Source organism: Meleagris gallopavo, chromosome 16, assembly GCF_000146605.3.
Source record: "Meleagris gallopavo isolate NT-WF06-2002-E0010 breed Aviagen turkey brand Nicholas breeding stock chromosome 16, Turkey_5.1, whole genome shotgun sequence".
Taxonomy (NCBI): domain Eukaryota; kingdom Metazoa; phylum Chordata; class Aves; order Galliformes; family Phasianidae; genus Meleagris; species Meleagris gallopavo.
Window position 1 is genome coordinate 13,185,408 of NC_015026.2, and position 23,865 is coordinate 13,209,272.

The following is a 23,865-nucleotide window of genomic DNA, read 5'->3' on the forward strand; positions in this document are numbered from 1 at the left end:
GCTGTTTTTTTTTTTTGCTTTCCTTTTAAAAGAAGTGCTGTGTATGTTTTTCTTGTTCCTAGAAAATTTTTTGGTTTGTCTCTGCCTTTGTTCTGCACTTTTTCTGCAATTTTTCTTTCTGAATCTACAGCACTAGAGCTGAACTTCAAGTAGACAGGAATTTACTACTCTGGTCTAATGCTTCGTTTTATTGAAAGTTTATTTTTCCCTTTTTTTTTAATGGAGCATCCTCCAATGAAAATGTGTCTAAGAGCTCTGTGATTGTATTTATCAGCTTTGAATTTCCTAATCTTCAGCTGGCTGAGTAATGAACACTTATATTTCTTGAGGCTGGAGAGAACAGAATTGGAAGGGGTGCAAACTACTACCAAGACATTGCTTTCTAATAAAGGGAAATAATTTTTATTGCTGAAACATAATCTAAAAAGCTTTTCCAAAATTAATCTGCAGGTCTTTCCTTGTTCAAGACCTGCTTGTTATAACTCTGCTGGCTGTCCTTTCAGGATACCATTGGAACAAACTTAAGCATAGTGGATGTGGAAGCAGCTATGTCTTTGCTTTGAGTAAAGAGAGCTGCAGCAACAGATTCACATCTTTCTGTTTGTTTTCTTATACCAGCTTACTTTTTAATAGATGTCTCATCTTTTGCTAAAGAATTTGATCTTCTGCAGGGTGTTAATTCAGCAGTGGTTCATCGCAATCTAGACCACTGGAAGCCTAAATCACTCACCTCCTAGTTTCCTGGCTGTGCATTCTGCTATCTACCAATGATGGTAGGCAGGTTAGAACTGGAAGAGAAGGAAGTTCTTACAAACTGTAAAATATTATTGAATGGGAAACTCCCTTTTTACAGTTTTCTAATGCAAACTGATATTTCTACAGGACAAGAATGTGTATCATAAACAGATGATGCTAGGGTTTGTTTGGCAGGCAAGCTTTCTGATAAGTAAAGTTTATGTAAATGTTTCCTATTGCTTTCAATGATATCACTGTTCAAATGGCAGTTGCAAAGTAGGATTAATGAGGGCGTTACAGAAAGCAGCTTATTCACAGCATTAGCATTAACTGAAACAATGACATGTTGGCCTTCAAAGGTTTGTACAGTGATATATGTAGACAGAGGAACTGTGCATTCTTAAATAGTGAAATGCTTGGTTTTCAATGCGCTGTGCATTTGCTTATGATAGGTTCATTTCTAATTATTTGCTCACAGCAGAATTAAAATTGCTACTAAAAACACACTAGAAAACAAGATGCAGTGCAGAGGTAAGAGAGCATTCACTGAAGCAAAGAAGCAGGGTGAGCATGGAACATTCAGTCTGCAAATTGAGATCGTAGAAGAGGCTTCACTTCTATCACTGCCCATTCCCAACATAAAATGTCATTTTTTCTTTTTATGAGACATCAAGCATTTACTTTCTTTCAAGAAAGATTCAGAAGAAGCATTTTCTTCAGTTTGTTGCGTACACTTAAACTGTCAAACAAAGACTGATCTCAAAGATCAGTCCTGTTCATAGGTCTCCACTTTGGATTGTACTTCATTATGTAGCATTTGGTTACTTTCACAGATTGCTCTGGTGTTATAATATCAGTTTTCCACATTTAATGAGTCATCAGAGGTCATCTCAGTCTGTTAGCTGCCTTCAAGAAACTGGGATGAATTGTGGTTACCTGATGTATTTTTTTTCCTTTGCCAACAGAAATGGATGAGAACTTGCTCTTTTTTTTTAATAAGCAGTTCAAACTTCAGAATCACCTTCTTTAAAGCCAATTGTTTGCTGACTGAGAGTTACCATTATTTTTGCATCTGCAGTAGAGCTGATAATGTCACTAACATCAAAAGATGTTTTCTTAAATGATAATTAGTGTCTCCATGGGTGGATTGTTTCATAATTTGACACAATATGAGTTCCTTTTCTCTACGTGAATATGATGCATTCTGACCATGAAGACCTCTGCCACTTGTAATTAGTTAAGGCATCCATATTAATTCTGAAGTAGCTGATTATACTAAGAAAATTAATCTAGAAACATTTTTCATTTATGTAGGTAAAAAAGCACATTCCAAATAAAAGAAGTACTTGGGATATAATATCTCTTTTAATTGAACTTCAGATTTGTACTTGAGCAATATTTTTATGACAGAATGCTATGGAATTTCTTGCAATGAAATGACACTTAAGAAGTGGAAAAAGTAATTTACAAATATGAATTAAAGTGATGCTTATGCAAACATTTCCACTGTGTATTAGTGCCCTGTACCATGAAAATAAAATTGCAGAGTTCTATAATGCCATTACTATTAATGTTTTCATAGTTGTGGAAAGAATGCCTCCTGAAGATATGTTTCTAGGACCTATCTCCCAAGCTTCAGATATTCAGTTAAAGTTACATTTCATAAACAGGCATGTGAAAAAAGCAATTCCTCCATTCAGCTTTACGGTACTGTGCCAGAGCAGGGAGCGTGCTCCTTGCTTGGATTGTCTCAGGTCCCTCTGCTGAACTTCTTCAGCCTTAAAACATAAATGGTCATTCTGAATAGCAAGTCTGTTCTTCCCTCTGCAAAACATAATCTAGCATCGTCTTGTTCTTGAAACCTTTAATAACCTGTGATTACTAAATATAATCTAAGACTAAATGTTAAACAGAAGTCAGTGGTTTCAAAGATACAAAAGTACACAGATTTTTTTTTAAAATAACTTTTAACTATTAAACTAATAAACTAACTGCTTAACTTTCAGTGAAACTTCTTTCTGGGTGCTTAGCTAGCTTTAGATTTTCACTCCCTTGAAAATGAACTCGTGAAAACATTAAACTAATCAAAAGCAGCTGGAGATTAAAAGCAAAATCAATTTCTTTCTTTTTGATTCAAACATTACCTATCCTTAGGTTGTTAACGTGAGACGGTAGCTCATGTTTGGTACTGTCCACTTGCAGCTACAGCTGTTATACTGGTAAAAGAAAACAGTTCAAAATACTGCAGATATTTTTAAAAATCTCATGAGCCCCCTGTCAAATAGAATGTTGTAACTAAAACATAATGAAATTGAGTCTTCAACACAGTATTTCACCTCCTGCACTGCATTTAAATGGAGGCTATTGCTTTCACTGACTTTTTGAGATTTGTTTCTCTAAAGTTAAAAAAAAAAAAAAAGACACTTTGTATTTATTGATTTTTTTTTTTTCTAATGTCTTATATATCTAATGAAAATAGTCTTCAGTTGAAGCATTACTTAGAATTACTACTCTCACTCTCGCATATACTTCCTACTTATTTAGAATGTCTTATCCATGAGGAAAGTATAAAATCTCAGAACAGAGAAATGTTTTCAGTGATATGTTATTTTTCCATATTCCTTGTGGGCCTCATTTTACAAACATATATGTCAAGTATCTTTTTTGTTTTGTTATTTAGGATGATAACAAATGAGAGCTGTTCATGGACATGGTGCACAAGCAAAAATTTGATTTCAAGTTGTGGAAACTTTCTGAAACTCCTTCTGTTTGTCTAACAAATATGGCAAAAAAATCACATAAACCATTTGAGTTAAAAGAAATTTGACATAGCCTAATTTTGCTGAGCAAGCATATCCATCATCTCTTTCTCCAAGCCTTGGCTGCTCAACTCATCTAAACTATAATATCTATGAACAATCTTTTCATCTGTGACAAGGACCACTCGAAGTCCATGTTTATCTTCTCCCAGCTGACATCCTATTGCTGATGAAACCACCATTTCCAGTCCTCTGTAGCACCCTCCAGCATTCCTATGGTAATGTCCTGAAAACACAGCTTTAACGCCTGTTTTAAAAAATAAAAAGCATATATTTAGTTAGCATTTGCAGTTCATATATAAAATGCCTTTGTACTGAAAGGCACTGCTGAAGTTGTATTACACCACTATTGGGGTTGTAGGGAAAATTTCATAGTAAGTACAGGTGTCATTATTACCTGCAGTACTTAGTAAAGCATGAAATGAAAAGGAAACCATTTAACTAAACTTGCATTTTAAACAAATAATTAGTTAACAGCAATAAATTGTAGCCGTAATAAATGATGAGTAAGAAGAATGATGTTATGCTCCACTAGCTTTGTTTAGGGTTTTAGATTCCCACCTCTTTATGCTTACTGCAAGGCGTTTGTCATCTTGCTAACCCTTTTGGCTAGAAAGAAGGAATAAACCAGAGGAAATTGATTTAAATTAGAAAAAAAAGTAATAAATAACTGCCTGAATAATTATGTCATGGAAACGTAAGCTGAAAGCTAAGAACTGTAGCTGTATTTGTTAATTAATATGCAGAAAATTCACTAAGGAGAACTTACTTATCCAACGCTATTTATCCAAGGCTAGTGGCCTTTAAAAACAAGTCAAAACAAAAAACATAGATGAGATAATTTTTAATCTATTTTCAAAGATATTTAGGGTTTAAGCAAAGAAACCTAATGTGCAATTCCATGCTTAACACCAAAGGTAACACGCATTTTGTCCTGATCAAGTGCTAGTGCAGCGAATGAGTCATTCATGAGTTGTTATAACTGTTAGTGGCAAAAAAAAAAAAGCTAGGAACAACTGACTTTGCCTTCAGATGAAGTAAATGCTGGGAGAGATTATAGGCAATGTAAAGGCAGAGAGCTGTGACAAGGACCACGGTTTTAGCTTCACAAGGAATTCCTCATTTCCTCAGCCGGAATACCTTCCACCTTTTCGCCCACAGTAGGCTTAGACTCAGTTCACCATCATTAAAAGATAGGAAAGTAGGTGAACTTGTCTTAAGACAGTGGGTTACATCTGTCCTTTGCTTTCAGGGGAGATAGACAGTGATTTGAAGACTGATGTAAAATACATAAACTAGGATCAATCTATAGTTAAAAATTAAGCAGCTTAGAAAGCAAAATATAAATTATTCTGCTATGTGCTTGGTAAAAGCTACATAGGCTTTCATATTTCAAAAGCCAAACCTTCCTCAGATAGCAAATGACTCAAGATGGAAATGAGAGTGAAGCAACCTGTACATTGAACAGTGGTGTGTGAAGGTCATTGCCAAGTGAAAATCCTGTTACAGTGTAATCCTGTTTATCAGTACTGATTCTTTTTGTTCTGTGTAACACCCACCTAGCTGGTGTGACAGTTACAAGTGTAACTCAGCATTATTACATGGAGAGCTTGCTCTTGGCTGCAGGAACCTCGCAAAACAGTTAATTTTTTTTTTCCTCCTTGAGAGAAATCCAATAAGAATATCTCAAAAAGTGGCAGTGTGACATAATGGGTTCTTTGCAGAGATTGCATGCTTTCTATATTGTTTTTCATCTTTAGAATTACAATATAAAGATGTTTTAAAACTGATGCTACAGTCAGTTCACTGAGAGCAAGGAGCTTCTCAGCAGCTCCATGTTGCAGTTTATTGCAGTGTCTGTCTAATACAACATCTTTAGGCAATTCAGGCAAAACACCATGGTGTTTCCTTCTTGTTATGTGCATGTACCCAAGCCTTGGGGCTACGCTTGCCTCCGCTCTAGGCCCCCACATTCCTTGCTGAAGTGTCAGGCAGCATGGGCCCAACAAGAGCTGTTATGGTGGGGTTGGGTATCCTGTCCAATACAGAAAGCAAAACTGAACTTTGTGGGAACTTTGTACATGACGTCTTACTTGTTAGACTGAGACCTATCTTCCTTTGTCACAACAATTTTAAGAGTGAGCCAGTTTAGAGATGGCTGTAAAGGATCTATGGATATAGCATTTTCCTGTCCTTCAAGCACCCAACAAATAACCAGTATCTTCAGTAACATTCTAGACTCTACTCTCAGGCACATAGCTATCACAGATTTGACAGGATCTTGATCTTTACCTGCAGAGTTAAGCTGTGGCTTAGTCTCCAAAGATGGAACCAAACGTTTGGCTTGCTTGCATACTACACCAGCTAGATTTAAAATATCTTTACTAGTTTCTACTCAGTAACAGTGCTACTATGGGAATAAACTCATTTTAATGTTTTCCACTTTTCCAGCAGGTAAGCAAAACAACTTCAGTCTTTGAAAAAGTTAGGAAAAAAATAACATTCAAAATCATAGCGAGCTGCAAATTGCATGTGACACTTTTAGTAAGAGAGAAAAAGTGCTTTGTAAGGGAAATAAGTACTCTTATTTTAATGGAAGCATCAGTGTGTAAAGTAACATCTTTCTACCATCCACGGAATTTAACCTTTAGCAATGAAAGAAGACCAGAAGTCAAGACTTGTCATCACGTGTAAACAAAACTCCAACCTACAGTTTTAGTGTAATTAGAAGGGTTACAAATAAAAAGGCAATGAAGCAATTTCAGTTATAGTATAAGAAAGAACAAATCTCCCACTGTCTGAGAATTCAGGAGATTTTTGAGGCACCTATCTTAGGCCCTTTAGCCAAAACCAGCAAGCAAAACCAAAACCAGGCAAAAAGTTTGGCGCGTGAGTCACACAGCTTTTTTTCTTCTCCAACAAATACTGCAGCTTCTCCCGGTTATGATTAGCATCTGCTACCTGCTTGCACCCAATAAAGTATTTTGGTGAAGAACTGAAATAGGAGCAATTGATAAATACTGCAAATGTGATTCCTCACCAACACAGCATGTGATTTAAAAATTGTTTTACCTCCTGTTGGCTATCTGAGGCAGGCTGCCTTAAGCAAGCTGGTGTTTATGGACACTATTCATTCAAATTCTCTATTTTAGCAGATATTTGTCCTTCAGATCCTAATTCCACTGGATGGGAATTCAAATCTGAAATGCCCTTGTGGATTGAGGTACTCTGGATCAGCCTCTGCTAGGATTAGTATTCATCTTAGGTATCTCCAAGTGAAAACTGTTTCCAGACTTCAGTTTTCAGGTATTCTTTACTTCCAGTGTTAAATTCATTCTTGTTATGGCTGTGTTAGAATCTGTTACATCTTAAACAAAGAAACAAACAGGTCACTGCTGTGTATTAACAGAAGTCTGATATTTTTTTTTTTAACTTCAATAGTATCTCTTTGTTCACTCAACTGTATTCCCCTCGCTTTTATTAGTAAGCATAGGAAAGAAATCTGAACAAATCAATGCAATAATACTGTGATGACAAGCAGGCAATTTACTTTGCTCTTGCTTTTGATCTTAAACATAAAAAGAATCTTAAGATCTGAGCATTCAAATTTAATTTATTCCTTTTAGATGTTTTTCTTAAGCACTACTGACAAGTTGCTAGCAATCCACCTTCGACCCCAGCACACATTCACACACAAAACTCCTGTTTTTCAAACCTTGTGAGAACCTGCTTTAAGGTATGCTCAGATCAGCTAAATGCAATCCAGAAGATCTACAAAGGTGCAGTCCCTTCCCAACAAAAATACCAACTACAAACAAACAAGCAAACAAAAATCCACAAAAACAAGAACTAGGGAGAGCACTGATTTGTTTTTCATTCTTGACTTGACTGAACCTTATATATATATATATATGAGGTTCAGGCCTGCACACAAAACCATAAGAACCATCTATCTGCAAAAATATTCATCTCTTTGTTAAAAAAAAAAGATTTGAAATTCTGGAATTGATTCTGACCACTGTACAGCATGTCTGTCCCCATGTAACCCAGAGCAGAATGTTAGTCTGAAAGCAATGGAGTTCTTCCTGAAATGTTCTCCACCTACCAATACTAAAATATTCAGTAAAATTTGAAAGAGAACTAGCTATGCCACTACCTTTAGCATGCTGTCAGTTTTACTTCCAACAAGAATCAGATGAGGAAAACTGTTCATTACAATGAAGGAAACTACATGCTGGACATCGTGCAGAAGGCAGTTTGTTAGCAGGAGAAGCTCATGTTAATTTAAAGGATTTTGTAAGTGCAGCATCTCCTTTCCCAATGTACTTTAACACTCTGATAAACCCTTTTGAAAACAATTCTGCAACACTAGGGAGGTCAGCGTGATTTTGACATAATTGCACTGCCGAGAGAACAAAGGCATTTAGCTATGTCATGCATAATTTCTAGGAGAAAGAATATGTCCTGGTTACAGCTTATTGTCGAACTGCAGCACAATGGTTCCAGACTTCCCTGCCTCTCTCGGTACTGCACTGCTGCTGTATTCTGTGGCGTAGACAAATGCTAGGAGGTGGAAGACTGGGCATAAGTCCATTTTTTGCAGAGAGGGAACAGGACTGTGGCTGTCCTCCTAACAGCACAACAGACAACCTTGTCTTTTGTAGTAGCTCCTTTGACCAACCTTTCAGTTAAAGGAATAGTTAAATCATTATTGCATTTTATCAGACATAAACTGGATAGCCCTTCCCTTCCCTGTTAAGGCAGGAGTGAAAGGAGAGAGCACTACTGTAGTACAGGACAAACCTGTTTTGAGCCAGCGGCTTTGTGTGTGAGTGAGGGGATTGACTGCCATGTAGGCCTTTGAGCAGGGCAATTTGGGATAACATGACACTACAGCCTAGCAGAAGTGACAGTATGTGCAGGATGCATGTGCTTTCAAACACCCTGGTTTAAAAGACGTGAATAAAATCAAGTGTCATCTTCAGAAGATCTCACATAAAGCTTATTTTGTTTTGTCACAAGCATCAAGTGTCCTCCCACAAAGTGGTATTTCAGTAACAATGATTTGCTCTTTACTGGCAAGATTTCAGGTACCAAGTCAAAAGTCTCCAGTGTCTGGTAATCTGAGCTCTTAGAGTGGCAGAGTTCAACATCTTTAAGGAATAAACGAAGTGGAACAATGTGCATGGCAATATAAATGAGGTCTGAAGTGAGAGCACACACTTGCTCACTGTATGAAAGTTTGGGTAACAAAGTGAAAGAAAAGATCTCCAATACAACAGTAAGGTTCTGCAAAGTGCATCTCTTCCCAACTTCTTGAAAAACTGGATGCTTGTTAGTTTGACAATTCAAGAAATACAGATTGAGTGCCAATTTCAAAGGAAATCTAGATGTGTTGTTTGCAGAGATACAAACGGGCTAAAACAAGACTGAAAACAAAGCTCACATTTACCTTGAAATACTATTCATGAAGATACACGCACTGATAAAACATTTTTTTCCTTACAAAACCTGAATATTGGGCTAGAATTCAGACCTGAAATAATTAAAATCCCAGGGATGTCTGAACATAACTTCTGTAACGCTACCACGGCTTGTTCCCAAACCCCCTGAGTTCAGAAGTTGTTTTTCAACTCTTTTTCCTAACATACAAAAACTATTTTGAAGTAGGTTTCTGTGTCTCAGTGCAACTGGCTCAGCCTCAGTTGGAAACAAAACTGCTCAAACCAGCACTACGGACAGTGTAAAAATACAGGAAGAAAATTACCAATATAAAAATAAACCAAAGAAGAGCAAGCACATTTTCCAAATTAGGAAGAGAAAGCCTAGAGTAATCAGCATAGGCAATCAGTAGCATACTTTATTTAGACAGAGCCTTCAATTAAATAAATGCTTTTTTCAGCAAAAGCAAATGAGACTGTAAGAGAAGGCTAAATTAGTGGAATATGAATGACATAATAAATACGTAATGAGTTCAGCACAGACCTTTCTTCTCCTCCAATGCACTCTGTAGAGATTTCTGGGGGGAAAAAAGTATCTCTGACTAGACAGATGGCCCAAATTATTACCCTTTAAGTGCTGGCTAATGAACAATTTTTAAAATAACTCCAGACACAAACCAATGTTCACTGCATTTCATTTACAAATGCATGACTTCAGTACAGACTGCAGGTGAAGTTCAAAGCAAACAAAAGGATGTATTTCTTCACACAGCACCAGCTGCAAAAGGGTATCTCCTTCCCACAGATTGCTGTGAAAGCTGAGAGTAGAGGCATTACTTTCAGAGCAGCCCTCATATTTTACTTAATTAGGGTAATTATTACTATGTCGTGTGACATGTACTAAGGATTTTCAGTGTCTCAGCAATGACTCACAGGCAACAGCTCTTTAAAAAATTGTCCGTAGCTCAGCAAAAACTCGCATATCTTTCTGGTCATAGAAAATGGCTGCAATGGGCTAATTAAACTACACTTGGGTGAGATATATGAGAAAGAGTACGTCTTCTACTGCAGAAACTTGAAATTTTAACACCAATTTATCATATTCAAAGAAACAAGGCACACAGATCAGATTTTCAGCTAGACTAGTACCTGGATTCCCTTTTTTTCCCCTACAAAGCACACTTCTTTATAATATCACTATAAAATTCTTAAGAACTGATGATGCATTTCACATAGAAGAGCGGACCTCACCCTCATTCAAAAAATTGTTCACACAACCTTTGACAACTGAGGCTATACACTTAGTAGCTACATAAATACATTTTCATAAATTATTCTCAAATGATAAACTGTGCTCTCAACAGAGTAGATTTTCACTACCTCTGACATCATTTTTTTTCTAAGGACATTACTTGTTACAATGATTCCAAAAAAAAAATGAGATTAGTAAAATTATTTAGACATGCTGATTAGAAATATAGCTTAACTTTGTGTAGTAGTAATACACATTTGCAAGTGCCAGATTTTCAATCTATAATTATTTATCACAAGGACATGAATTTCTCTTTAATTACCTAAACTGTTAAGGACACTTCTAATGTGAGAATGTAATTCAGTACTTTGTACCAGATGTACCTGTACAGCTAGTCTTTTATCTTTGCTTGCATTAAGGGGATACTTTAACCAAAAGCATTCTGTAATGTGTAGTTATTCTTTTCTAACCACTGACATAAGATTTGGGCTCAGAATTTAAAACAATTGTTTCATGAAGTTGCATACCTCTGAAGCCTCTGTGTAACACCGCCATACTTCAAGTATTCGTTATTTCCCAAAAGAACCACTTGGCTTAGTTTATGAAAAGACTGAAATCCTTAGATTGTCCTTCCTTCCCCATCTGTCCCTCTCTCTTTCTCTCTGCGCGTGGTGGCTCCATGTTTGATACCATAAACTTAAAAGTATCAACACGAAGTCTTGATAACTGGGATAGCTGCAGATCTGATCCTGTGTTATTAACAACAGAAATACAGTGTGTACCCTATTAGCAGTGTGTTCCCAAAGCCAACAAGCCCTAAAATATACACAATATATTGATTATATTGAAATGTTTCATAACTACATGCTGGTCTGCCAAAGTGGTTGGAAACACTGCAAGACAGCATCATGACAAGCAGCATAGGGAAGGTGGAGAGTGCGAGAGCAGGAAGTGAAATACTTCTTGAAATAAAGAAGACACAATCTCCATTTTTGTGTAATAAAACAAAAATCCTTAACCAAAATACTCATGACCAAAATGATTTCTTTATAATATCTTAATACAAAATATAAGGTATGCTCAGCATGTCTCCTTGTGGGAAAAAAAGCAATCTTCTAAGTCTCGAATCTTGAGATGTCAGTCTCCTGAAGAGCCCTCAGATATTTATGAATTTTGGCCTGACTGATTGGAAACAGGAGGAGATTCAGAGCTTGGAAATTAGACTGGCTCTGGATGAGTTTTGGCTTAACAGTTACATGGTAATTAGGAACAATATCATATGCAATTTCCATTGTTCGGTAATCCAAATAACTTGTTCTTTTATAGAGACAGAGAAAATGACACTGATGCAGTGATGACTGGCTAGCAGGAAATTTTGAGGGACTAGCACACTTCAGAAACATGAAAGCAATTAGCGGGAAACAGTGGGAACAGTGTGGAGAAGTAGCTGCACAGTTTACCTGTCTCCATGGCATCCAAGTTTCATCACACAAAGCTAAGGATTTTTTGCTACAGTATTCTCATTCAAAGCATGCTCTACCTGCCTTTTATCCCAGAAGTGGCCTCTATTAGGAACAGATAAAAAAAGGGTGGATCTTAGCAGAGCAAGACTCTTCAGCACTGAATAAATCTGGATGATGCTATAAAATTCACTCACTGGGAGAGAAAACAGCCTGCAAGGTAATTCTGAATTCTGCTTTTGTTTTCTGAGGGGGAAAAAAAAATCTGTACTTTTGTCATATGGCAAAACCTGATCTTCCACTCCTTAAGCAAGAAAAAAAAAATACAAGTTGTCTAGTATTCGCCAGTGCTTGCAAAGTGAAATCTGTGCTACTTCTTTTAAAAGTTTCTCACTCATTTTTCTTTTCACTCAAAGTTTTAAACTACTTTGGTTCCTTAGACAAATGTTAGGGTTTGGTTGATAATTTTGACCTAAGAGGAATGAGTCTTATAAACAGAACCCCAAATTTCTTGAAAACAGTACCATGCAAGTTTTTTTGCTTGTTTGCTTGTTTGTTTGTTTTTTTCCTGGCACTGTAGCCACTAACAATTGGAAGCAAAAATTCAGAGAAAGGAGCGCTCAAGAAATTACCTGCTTTATGGAACTTTTCCATTATCTCTTGTCGAACTGATTTTTCCAAGTTGAAATAATCATGGTCTTCATCAGGCTCTCTCAGAAACAGAGGGATGTGCTGAAACACTATTACATGCTTGCATTTATGTTTTTTGGCAGCAGCCAGCTGCCCATTAAGCCATGCGTCCTGAGCTTGCTTTAACTCTGGGCATTTGGAAGAATCGAAGTACAACTGAGAATTCAGCACAAGAAAGAAAACACCTCCTACCCAAAAGCTGAAGTAGTCATCTCCCCAGCTCTTGCAATAATTATCTATCGTTTCTCTTGTTGGAGTGTTGCCAATATCATGATTTCCACTGACAAATACCAACGGGATGTCCTGGTCAGTGTTTTTCAGAATGTTCTTTAAATCTTGCTCTTGGTCCTTTCTCCACTGAGTTCCTATAGAAAAAAAAACCACCACAAAACGACGTTTTACTGTTCATGCTATCTTCTCCTACCTTCAGTGTTTGTTTTTGTTAATGGAAATACCATATACAGTAAGAAAATATTCAGTATTGGGTTTGTAATGATATAGAATAGGGAATATATCTTCACTTTATATTTTCGCACAGCCCCTTCCCTCCTGCTTTTTTCCCCCCTCCTGTATCAATTACTCAGCCATTCTCTGAAATTTTCATTGAGTAACACTCTGGAGACGAACCAACAGATCACACAGCAGTAGATGACCTCATATTCAATGTTTTGCATGAAAAGCTTTGGCGGGCCAGTTCTTGTCATCTATAGTCTGACAATCCGGTGAAAAAACGCAGCCACACTGGATGATATGAGTCAGCTTTACACAGGGAAAGAAACAGATTAAGATGTGGTTTATATTTTATGGTTGCACAAACGAATTTATTCATTTTTTCATTACAAGAACTACTTTAACAGCAAAAATGGAATTACTGTCTTGTGGTGACTTCTTATATGACAAAGCCGTTTTCTAATAAGCGTGGCATTAATTTCAAAGAAAGGTAATTGTGTGCTTTCCTAGGTTTTTTCCTCATCTCTGTTTTTGTAATAATATACATATGCAGCGAATTACTATTGTGGTTTTCTGACACTAGTCCTGTAAGCGTGTTCACTGAATGTACAATCACTAAACAAATTTAGAAAGCTTTTAATATATATATATTTTTAATGATGACATTTATTGGAGGTTTTTTAGAGTTATCTTTAAGCATAGAAGCCACTAATATTGCTGTTTCTTATTAAATAAATTGCACATATATAAAGTGTATTTTGTCCTAAAATATATAACATGTTTCTAACATGAGCCTGTTTCACAAAAAATAACTGAATTTGTTAACGAAGAAACTAGAGGAATTTTAGAGGAACTCTGACATCAGAATTACACATTTGCATACAAGTCCATGTTCTAGTTTTGTAACTCCATATATGTATTATACACTGAAATGCACTGCAGGGACTCCTGTCAAAAAATGTACCAGACAAAATACATTTTTATCCACATTTCTTCAAAATTCTTATGATTAATATTGAGAAATACTTACCCTTGGCAGCTGTTTTTAGTAAAAGCTTCAATTCCTTTTCTATTCCCAATAGACATGCCTTGTACTTACTGCTATTACTAGAGTTAGTAGAATTTGACACTTAAAAAACCCCTGAAAAATAACACATCCATACATCTAAATGTAAAGACAAGTGTGAGATTTAACGTGCGTTGTGTCAGTTCAAGGGAAGGAAATCCATAGTGCTCATCTTATGAACAGAATAGAAAGGTTTTGGAGCAAAATCTCCGTGTAACTTAGAAATACTGGCTATATGGCGTCTCTTGGACGTAGAAGAAAACAGGTGGGCTTGTAGGATTTGTTAATGTACAAGGTGCATGGTGAGTTTGGGCCATCTTTTCAAAAAATCCTTATTAGCTCTGGAAGACAAAGTAACAGGGCAAGTAACATCTTGAGTTACTTGGAGGAGCTGGGTTTAAAAAAAAAATTCAATCTGGTATCTCTTGCTGTCTGGGGTCAGGGAGCCTGGTGAGAAAGCTGCTTGCCCTGCTTCTCCCCACCTTCCTATGTAAAGAACTGGAAATTTCAGTCTATAAATACAAAAATGTATTCTGCGTGGGAGGGAGACGGGGAAAAGATGAAGGGAAAGTCTTAATTAGGAGATGAGTAAACAGATTACACCATGCTAATCTACTTGCTATCACTTTGGGAAATTTAGATAACAGTTTCACAGTATAGAGACATTTATGCGTAAGCTGCGGAAATAATTTGTAGAATTGTGTATACATTTTCCCAATGGTGAAATTCAAGCTCTAGAGACTAGATTTGTTGACAGCAGGGCACTGCTTCCCTCATTTAACGCAATACTATTTCTATAGCAACAGGGAGATGCATTCAGTGTTTTATTGCAGAAAACAGACTGCTCAAAATGGGAAACAAGGTCTTTGTCCAAAGAGTCTAAGAAATCCTACTATGTAAAGATTATTTTAGGACAGTTATATTCCAGCTTGACCTTTCCTTGGTGGAAGGTGAAAACATCTTCAAAATAAGATACCTACAGTGATTAAGGTAGGAAGAAGAAAAGCAGTGTCTCTATTGTCTTTGGGATGAGGCTAACTAATATTTAGTGGTTACAATGATTATGAAGAACATTTTTATTTGCCAGGTATATTTCTTAAGAGGGTTGGTTGGAAGCAGATTAAAAAAGTAATTTGGGAAGCATCAGGGTAGATGGAATTTAGATTCATTTCTGTTCCATTTTTCCTGACATTATGTGCAGTGACATTTTAAAATCCCAAGCTACACTATGCTGTCTTCATATTAGGTTTTGTGAATACAGTCTTGCCCTAGGATAAACAACTTAATAAATTAATAGCGCATAAAAGCCAGTTTGGCTCTTAGGAAAAAGAAAAAAGTGAAAACTGGTACAGTTGCCCACAGTTTTCCACAGCTTTCTGGCGTATCGTTTTTGAAAGCTATGTGAGCAGGAGCACAAAGGTGTGCCACTGCAGAGGTGCTGACATCACATCTTCCTCCTGTAGGTTATATCGCTACCTTAACGCTTCCAGTACTCTATCTGGCATTACTTAAAGGTGTAAAGGCAACCTGCCTTCACTCACTGAAAAAGCAGATTTCAAGAAAGAATGCAATTTTAAAGCATTTGCTGAAGCTGGCTTTAGTCAGTGCAAGCAGAATTCACAGATTATTCTGCCAAAGAAATAATCCTCTTGCTGTTAATCCACACTGCAGTTTACTTTGGTACTCCAGAGAGGGCCTCTACAGCAAAGTGTTGGATTTAGATTCTTTTTAGACACCCTTGCTATAAAAGAATTTGGAAGTTTGCCCCCAAACCATAGCACTGCAGTGTGTGCTGTCTGCAACTATATCTGAGACAACCCTTCACCTACACTGCCATCATCAGTTTTCCCCCTGAAGTATTTCAAAGTATTCAGTCAATTAATAATAGCACACATTTATCTACTAATCTGAATTAGGAGAGAAGTTATACTGGCATTAGTAGGTGGCACCTCCAGTTGTGTTTTGTGTCAGCACAAGGAAGGGAACCCAAAGTATTTCCTGGCACCATGAGGCTGGCAGCCCTTGCCAGACAATCACACGTGGTTGGAACTGCTGCTGCATCAATCCGGAGTTCCAGTTCTGCGTTGTTTTCCAAAAGGTGGGAATTCCAGTGAGGTAAATGGACTTTTTTTTTAAGCAATCAAAGCCATCACCATAAATTCATGGAGAAGATGACTGCCAGCCTGATACAAGGACGCTGCATTCCAGGGGACTTTCTCTCCCGTCATTTACTGAGAAGTCCCTTTCAGTCATCTGCGTGGCAAAAGCATTTACAGCATAGGGTGGAAGTGCTGCAGCCCAACAAGTGGTGCTTACTCTGTTGCTGCCTCTAAACCTCCTTTTTGGTCTGTTTTTTTTCTCAGTACTATTTGCCTACCACTTTCGCAAACCTTGGCATAGACATTACTATGTCATGGTTTGCTACAGGAAAAACAACGTGGGTGATGACCAAATGTCTAGTAGCAAGTTTAACCTAACATGGCAAAAAGGATTCCTTACTGTGACTGAGTACACATTCACATCCCCACTGACTGCCTGCCCTGACCTAAGAACTCTGCCTCTGCAAGGCCTTGCTCAGCTGACAGTCAGGGCAGGCACTGTTAGGGTAAAGTTACCCAAGCTGACTACAGCCAATTTACCAATCCCTTGATTACGTAGTATGAAAATTCCAGCTTCTGCAAAGGAACCCTCACCTTCTGGCCTCATGCCATTCTTGTACTTCTTGAATTCCTTTGAGAACTGATTGAGTTCCCAACCAGCATGGCCGAGAATCTTCCCCCAAAGAAGTGGTGCATCAGTTGTATCTACCTTTGAAATTGGTGAGACAGAGATGGCTCCAATGGGGAGAAGAAACCATTGGTTTCTTGCCCTACCTTACAAGAGCAAGTGGAAGGCAACATAACCTACAGATTCAGATTTCTTTTGCCTATGTGTATCAGCCATCAGAAAGGCCTCGATTTTCCTCTATTTTATCTATTGAGAAGGGGGAAATTACTCTCTAAATTACATACGAAGAAAATGCGAAAAATGTAGCATAATCATATCCTGGATTTCTATATTACTCACTCTCCGTTTTTCATCATATCATACAAGTGTCCCAAACCTTAGAGGAGTTGCAAATGCATTCTTTTTGAAGGAAAATGCAGATTTTACATAGAAAAAGACAAGTTAAAAAGAAAGCTCTTTAACTATGAGCATTTATGCAAGCAGAACTTTAAAAAGAACTAATATGACAACTGCAATCTGGTTAACATCTCACCCAAGAGATGGATTATCAAAGAACATGTAAGAGATAAATAGCAGGTTAAAATACTACTAAAAGTATCAAACAGAAATAGTAACTATATCTTATAGAAGTAAAATGCAAAATGTCAAAACACCACCAATGAAAATGGGATTAACAAAAACACTGGACTCTTTCCTTCAGTAACCTATAATGAAATCAGAACTGCTGTGATACCAGAAGACAAATAATTCTTGATGGAAACAACCATGTGATCGCTATAAACAAACAAGTGACAGGTTTGTGTACTCTTGGACCTTGCAGTTCCTCTTTGTATCACTGCAGCACAGTTACCTCAGTCAGTTTATTTATTTCAGGCACTCTCCTGTTCTAGAGGTGTTGGTGCTTTTGTGGTTTTCATGACTCCTTTTAGAGGACGTCCCCTGGTTCTATTCCCATCTTTCTAGGGAAGACAAAAGGGGAGTCCAGGGCCATACTCACAGCATGCTCCTTTTGGTAGTACCTCCACAGAACCACCACATCTACTCCACTGTGCAACAGTAGTTTCCCTCTTCAAAATAGGATTGTTTTTCATCTCCATGGTCATTTTGGCTGTTAGCTCAAGTTTAGCAGGGCTACAGCTAAGCTCATACATCATCCCTCTCAGCATGTCTCTGCTGACCTCAGTTACAGTCCCATTGCTGCGCCTGCTATTAAAGCCAAAAGCCAAAGCTATTCCCAACAAGACAGTATTGTACAGGCCCCTCCTACAATAGACAGGGCCACTGGTTTAGGAACAAAAGAACCCATCTCAGTGGGTTTCTCGTTCCTAAGTCTATTCTCATAACTTGTTTTAAACATAAACAGTGTTTTTTTTTCCCCCTCTCTAGAATGCAACACTGTGTCATTCACAATCATTAATGCAAGAGTAGGCTGATCAGTGCTAATAAAACCAGCACAGATATGTTCTGAAATATGTTTTCCTGGCTTAGCTGTGCTGTATTGGCTGAAATGTCATCTCTCTCCTCTTCAGACATATGCATTTCTAATATTTCATTAGCCTAAAAACATTAGTTTTAGGATATGCAAAAAAACATTTAATGTGAAGATGAAAATAATGTAAACAAGACTGTATTCACTCCTGGACAAACTGCCTGCTCCATCTAACTTAATAAAGAACCCCATCTCATTAGTGTCCACAGAAAAGCAGGACTGAAATACCCATTTGTCTACAGCCATAAGCAACTGATGTTTTCAACACATTTGAAACAAGTAATAATCTGTTCTGAGCCACAAGAAGGAATCACAGTAAAGAATTTTCCTGGATGAAAACACAAATTTATAACTTTTGATATTGAAACAGCAATGAGATTTAACTCCATTTTTTGCTAATAATTAAGAATTGTTACATTAAAGCAATAACACCCCCATCCCCCCAAAAATGAGGCAGCCTATTAGGGGCTCAACTACTCTTTCGGTTTCAGTAAACAGTATTCAATGTAATGACTGCAAATGCTGGCATTTTTCTGAGTTTTAGGCATGCAGATGTCCATTTAACAAGCTAATTTGTAGAGTTTACTGTCCTGCCTTCTGCTGTGAAAATAACTACTATGCTTCATTTAAGCCCAGCTCTGCTCTTCTGTCCTTTCTCTTCTTCGGAGCTGTCCCATTGGGCATGGACCACTACTGCCTTTAGGTTTGTTCTGATGAAATCGTGATAAGCAGGGAAAGATACTGCAGTGTTACAGAAGAACAAACTGAATAAAAAACAAGCAAAAGGTACACATTTTTCTTTTCCATAACTGTTCATTTTTAAAGCCAGAGCAAGATTTTAATCTTTCACATTTTCTTCTGAAAGATTATGAAATTTTACAGCTTTCTGAAAATTTCGCAATATTTACAGTTTCGTATTGTGTAAATACAAACATGACTAATAACCCTTTGAAGTGCTAGTCCAATGAAATTGTCCTGTTAAACTAAGAAATGCTTGGAATAAGTACGTACAATTACATAAAAAGAAATGCACTTTCCCTGATGTCTAAGGCATTGTCTAGCCTTACAAAGACATCTTTGCTATCAGAGGAAATGAATAATGAAAAGGCAGTTAATATCAGCCAGAATCAATGGCTTAAACAAACCATTTGTTCCTTAGAATTTGCTCTCTTAACCCAAATGATCCTTTGCTATTTTGTGACTGTATTCCACATCCATGTTGGCTATGGAATGTTGAGAGAAAAGCTTACAAGAGAAGCAGGCAGTGTGCTATGGGCAGAACAGCCACAGATGGAAACTGGATGCTTTGGACCAATTCTTACCTATTAAAACCACATTTCTTTGACTACGTATGAATTGGCTTTGTTAAGCTTTAGTCAAAATGACGTGGGCAAGATCTTCTGTCACTGACTTCCAAGGAAGAAGGAAGAAATGGAAGTGTGCCTTATAAAAAGCAATCATGTTGAAACTAGAAAGCCAGTTGTGATCACCTTGTCTGACCATACCTGCATTACTCAAAGCAGTGAATTCATGCAAATTAATCCATATGTACAGCACGTGCAATTCCAGGGAAACAAAGGAGGCAAGAAAGATTCAGAACACAAAGATACATTCACTGTACAACAGGCCAAATAAATAACTCCTTGTGGATGCCCGTTCCATGTATGCATTCTCAAAGGTGCATAAGCTAAGTCAAAACTTTCAGGGCTGAGAAAGAAGCAAAAGGCATCATAACTGGAGAAATGATGTCTTTTACTGTAACAGAAGAAAAATCAATGTTTTCACATTGCATAAAATACATGTAATCAGTCTAGTACAATGGAAAAATGTATGACTTAAGACAGTTGTGTAATTAATCACATTTCAAAGATTTTCATTCATGGAGTTATGGCCAGCAAGTTTCCTTATGTGAGCTGTGGATTTGATTATACATTATGGTCTAACATACAAATAAGTAGATACTTGCTCAAGATAAACACTTTAATCTGACAGCCCTATGGTATGCTTGCAACACGAGGCTCCAACACATCATCAAGCAGATATTCTCCATGCATAGAGAGCACCTCTTGCTTTTCTGCTCTTGGGCTGATTACAGCAAATTAAATTTCACGCTAAGCAGCTCGGAGGCTCAGAATGCTCCATTAGGTGTAACTAGAATCAGATAATTACTATAGATGTTTATTGATGCAACCACTGTGACATTTTATGAAATCGGTATTATTAAATGTTTGACAAATGCTGTGCTACACACCAAGTTTCCTAGATAACTAAGAATAGCATGGAGGTTTGGAGAAGAGAACAGATAAGAATCCTTTTGGTTTGGTTCCATCACACCCAGTATATCAAAGTTCTTTATAAGGTTCAGCAGTAATAGAGATGGATGCAGCGAGTTAGCTTAGCTTATGCTTAACTTAGCTTACTGTCAGGAAACTATATCAAACGTAAACACCACACGTGGTATTTTAGGTGACAGTGCAGGAAAAAGAAAACTCAACAGTGATCACTGACATATATATGATTTACTTAGCATTCAACAAATACAGTTTTGAACTATACCTAACTCAGAATAAACATCTCAACTCCACTGTTTCTACCTAGTACTTAATCTGTAGCTTTTCTACTTTGTGCTCTTTGTGTTATAAACCTCCACTGACAAAGATTCAGGAATTGGGATTTAGCTGACAATGCTGCTGAAGCTGCATGTGCCAGAGCTGAACACAGCTGCCTCCTCCCCAGCTGTGCCAGGCTGATGAGAGCTTTAAAACAAACAAACAAACAAAAAAACAAACAGAAAAACTTGCTTTTGTTACTAAACCAAAGGGCCAGTTAAAAAAAGTTGGGGGGGCAAATAAGTGACATGCTTGCAGTCCTTTCTCAAAGTTGGAACCATATTTTAAGCCTTATATCTGTTGATTACCTCTTTTAAAATATTCTCTTTTTAAAAAGAGAATATCTGTTTGCTTGTATGCTCCTTACTTACATGGACAAATCAAACATCAGCGTTCAGCTCTTGCCTTCTACATGAGAGATTTTTTTATTTTTAAGAATTACTGTATTAGTTAAAATTAAACCTTTTAAAGCTATCTCCTTATACATATACTTTCCTCAAGGACAGGAAACTTACTGTTCCTTTGTTTTAAAAAAAACAGATTATTTAACAGTAGTTTAGAAGCACTAATAAAAGCATTTTGCAGCTAGATTTACTGCTGTAAAATATTTTTTTGAGAAAGACACTAAGCATTACCAGCCACTTCTTCCTTTGTAAGATATCTTCCCAATTCATTCTAGCTGTGAGTGCTGCTCTGAAAGTAATGCCTCCTATTTTGTGATGTCAGCCCACGATGTCAGAGGCAGCTGTAGGTGGGATGGCAGCAGAGGCTGAACCTTCCCACCAACGTTCCGTGCCGTGGTGTTGCTGTGTGACAGATGGCAGCAGAGGGGCACTGTGACAGAATGGCGCTGGACCTGGAAGTGTGGGTGGAGCAAAGGGTGAAACTGAGTTCCTCCTTGCAGAGAAAATGGCCCCTGTGTGCATTCATTGATTCTCGTGAACATTTATGTAGAGCAAACAGTGGATGGCAGTGCAGTGAGGCAGTGGGTGGTGCTTTTTAGCAGTAAAGAGAAGACAAGCCACATTCCAGGTAATAATGAAGATATACAGTATGCAGGCTCCTGTTCATCAGTAGTGAAAATGCACAGCTAATGGTGGTAACTATGTTGAAATGTAGTGTTTTGTAGCTGAGAATTTGCTCTATCAAATAGCATTACTGTGCTCTTTGTATCCATAGTAGTTTCCATGGTAATAAGTAGGAGTCACTACTTTTGGAGAGACCTAAGAAGCTGTAACACTACAATGTGATGGACAGCGATAATAACGGGGTGGCAAAGTCTTTGGCTGCAGCAAATGAGGACAAACTCAAATGTAGGAGCTGTGGAGATAAAGAAAAAAAAAAGAAAAAAAATTGCTTACCTTTAGAAGGCCCCAAGTACTCAGGGACCTCCAGAGAGATCCCTTTACTTCCACTGCCAGCCTTAAAGTAGATTTGGGAAGGGGTGCATCCTGGCTCCAATCCTTCTGTCACTCAGTGCACTGCATTGCATGCACCTGAGCTCCCCTAGGTTGGCCCTGCCTTCCCACCAGGCGCTTCATCACTGCTTCAAGCTATGACTCAGCATTTCTTCTACAGTAGCATTAAGATCTTCTATGGGACCCGATGTTTCTCTGTATTTTAATCAGTTCACAAATATATAAATGACAGCTTGTGTATTTGCATAGAGATTTCAGCCTTGCATTCATACCACTTCTTGTGCACAAAAGCTACCAGAAGGGCTCCAAATTTCCAACAGCTCCGTTATATGAACAAGATGGTTCGTATCTGATATAACAAAGGACAAGTGCAGTGCTTTGTGGTGCTTTTTTCCTAGAAGGGATGTCAGGCTGAATCAAATGTGTATCAACTGAAAATTGACAAGTTTGTACACTAAATGCCTTCAAAATGCTTGGTAAAGAGGTGAAAAGATATTTGCATGCAAACAACTGCACACTTTTATTAACTATGAAAGTTAATATCTCCATGACGACTCTCAACACAGTCACCTTTTGCTTAACTGTGGTGAGAAATGTGCTCAGCCAGAAATTCCCTTCTTTTCTGATACGCAAGTTTTCTGGAACACATTTTTGACAAATTAATTTATCATGGAGAGAGAAAAATCAGGGGAAAAACAATCCTTAATTGTTTAAACCCACATCTTATTTTCTATCCTTGAGGCACTCCAGGCTTTGCTAGCTGGCAGACTGGATTTGGTCTGTATTAGATAACTCAAATCCTGCATGTAGTGGTCAACTGTGCTTTCCCAAGGAAAATTCTTTCTTAAGAAAAATATCAGTTTTACTGGACCTAAACCAAAAGACAAGTGGAGCTGCTAGGGAGGCACTAGCTTCAGCTCTTACTGAAGCCAAATATTCACTCATCTTTCCTGGTCAAGCCCAATACTGCTTCTGAAGGAAGAGGAGTTAAAATATTCACAGTGGGGAGGTGCCCTTAGTACTGAGAAATAAAATGCTTTGATAAGGGCCATTTACTATGGTACATGCTTTCCCTTTGAAAGATAGAGCTTTCCTAGAGCAACCTTCTAAGTCAGAGATTTGTAATTATTTGCTGCAGCCTATGCTTTAAAAATTATTATATATACAAACATGAGCTTTGGAAGAAGCTATATTCAGTGACTCATGTTCAAGACAAGCAAAAGGCAGGAATATTCTGATCTGCAGCAGTTGCACACATCTGGGCCCTGGAAACAGGCTCAAGTTAGTAATTCTCTCAGGAGAGGGAATGCCTTAAATCTTTACAGTGATCATAACCAGAAATGAAGCCATACGGCTGTCTTTACAACAGAGCCATCACCTCTGATGCTCCTCAGCTCTGAAGCTATTTTGCATGTAAATAACTCTCCAGCCTATGTGTCAGAGCTTGTAAGAGGTACTGACTGTATGAAAGCCAGTACGCCCAGCTCATCTTCTGTCCTGATCATCAAATTGTCAAGCAGAAACCAAATGGAGAAATGCTGATTTGAAAATCATGTCCCTTAATTGCTGCCTAAATTTGAACTCAGAATCCCAGTATTTGGCACCTGCTCTTGGAAAACTTAGTGTATATCATTGCCTCTATTATTATACAAAAATACTGTTTGTATGGAAGACAGGATTACAGACTGAAGCACATAATTTTGAGGACA

At 37.6% G+C, this 23,865-nt stretch overlaps 1 protein-coding gene across 2 annotated transcripts in view; it reads right to left on the reverse strand.

Moving 5' to 3' along the window:
• Window positions 1-2,081: 2,081 nt before the first annotated feature.
• CPPED1 (calcineurin like phosphoesterase domain containing 1) overlaps window positions 2,082-23,865 on the reverse strand; it is a 28,108-nt gene continuing 6,324 nt past the window's right edge. Inside the window, exons 2-3 of one of the 2 annotated variants that reach the window (XM_003210523.4) lie at window positions 12,340-12,762; window positions 2,082-3,801 (exon numbers count right to left, since the gene is read on the reverse strand). In XM_003210523.4, coding sequence (XP_003210571.1) covers window positions 3,569-3,801; window positions 12,340-12,762 — 656 coding nt within the window. In that variant the 3' untranslated portion in view covers window positions 2,082-3,568. The other variant, XM_019620875.2, reaches the window with a different exon arrangement.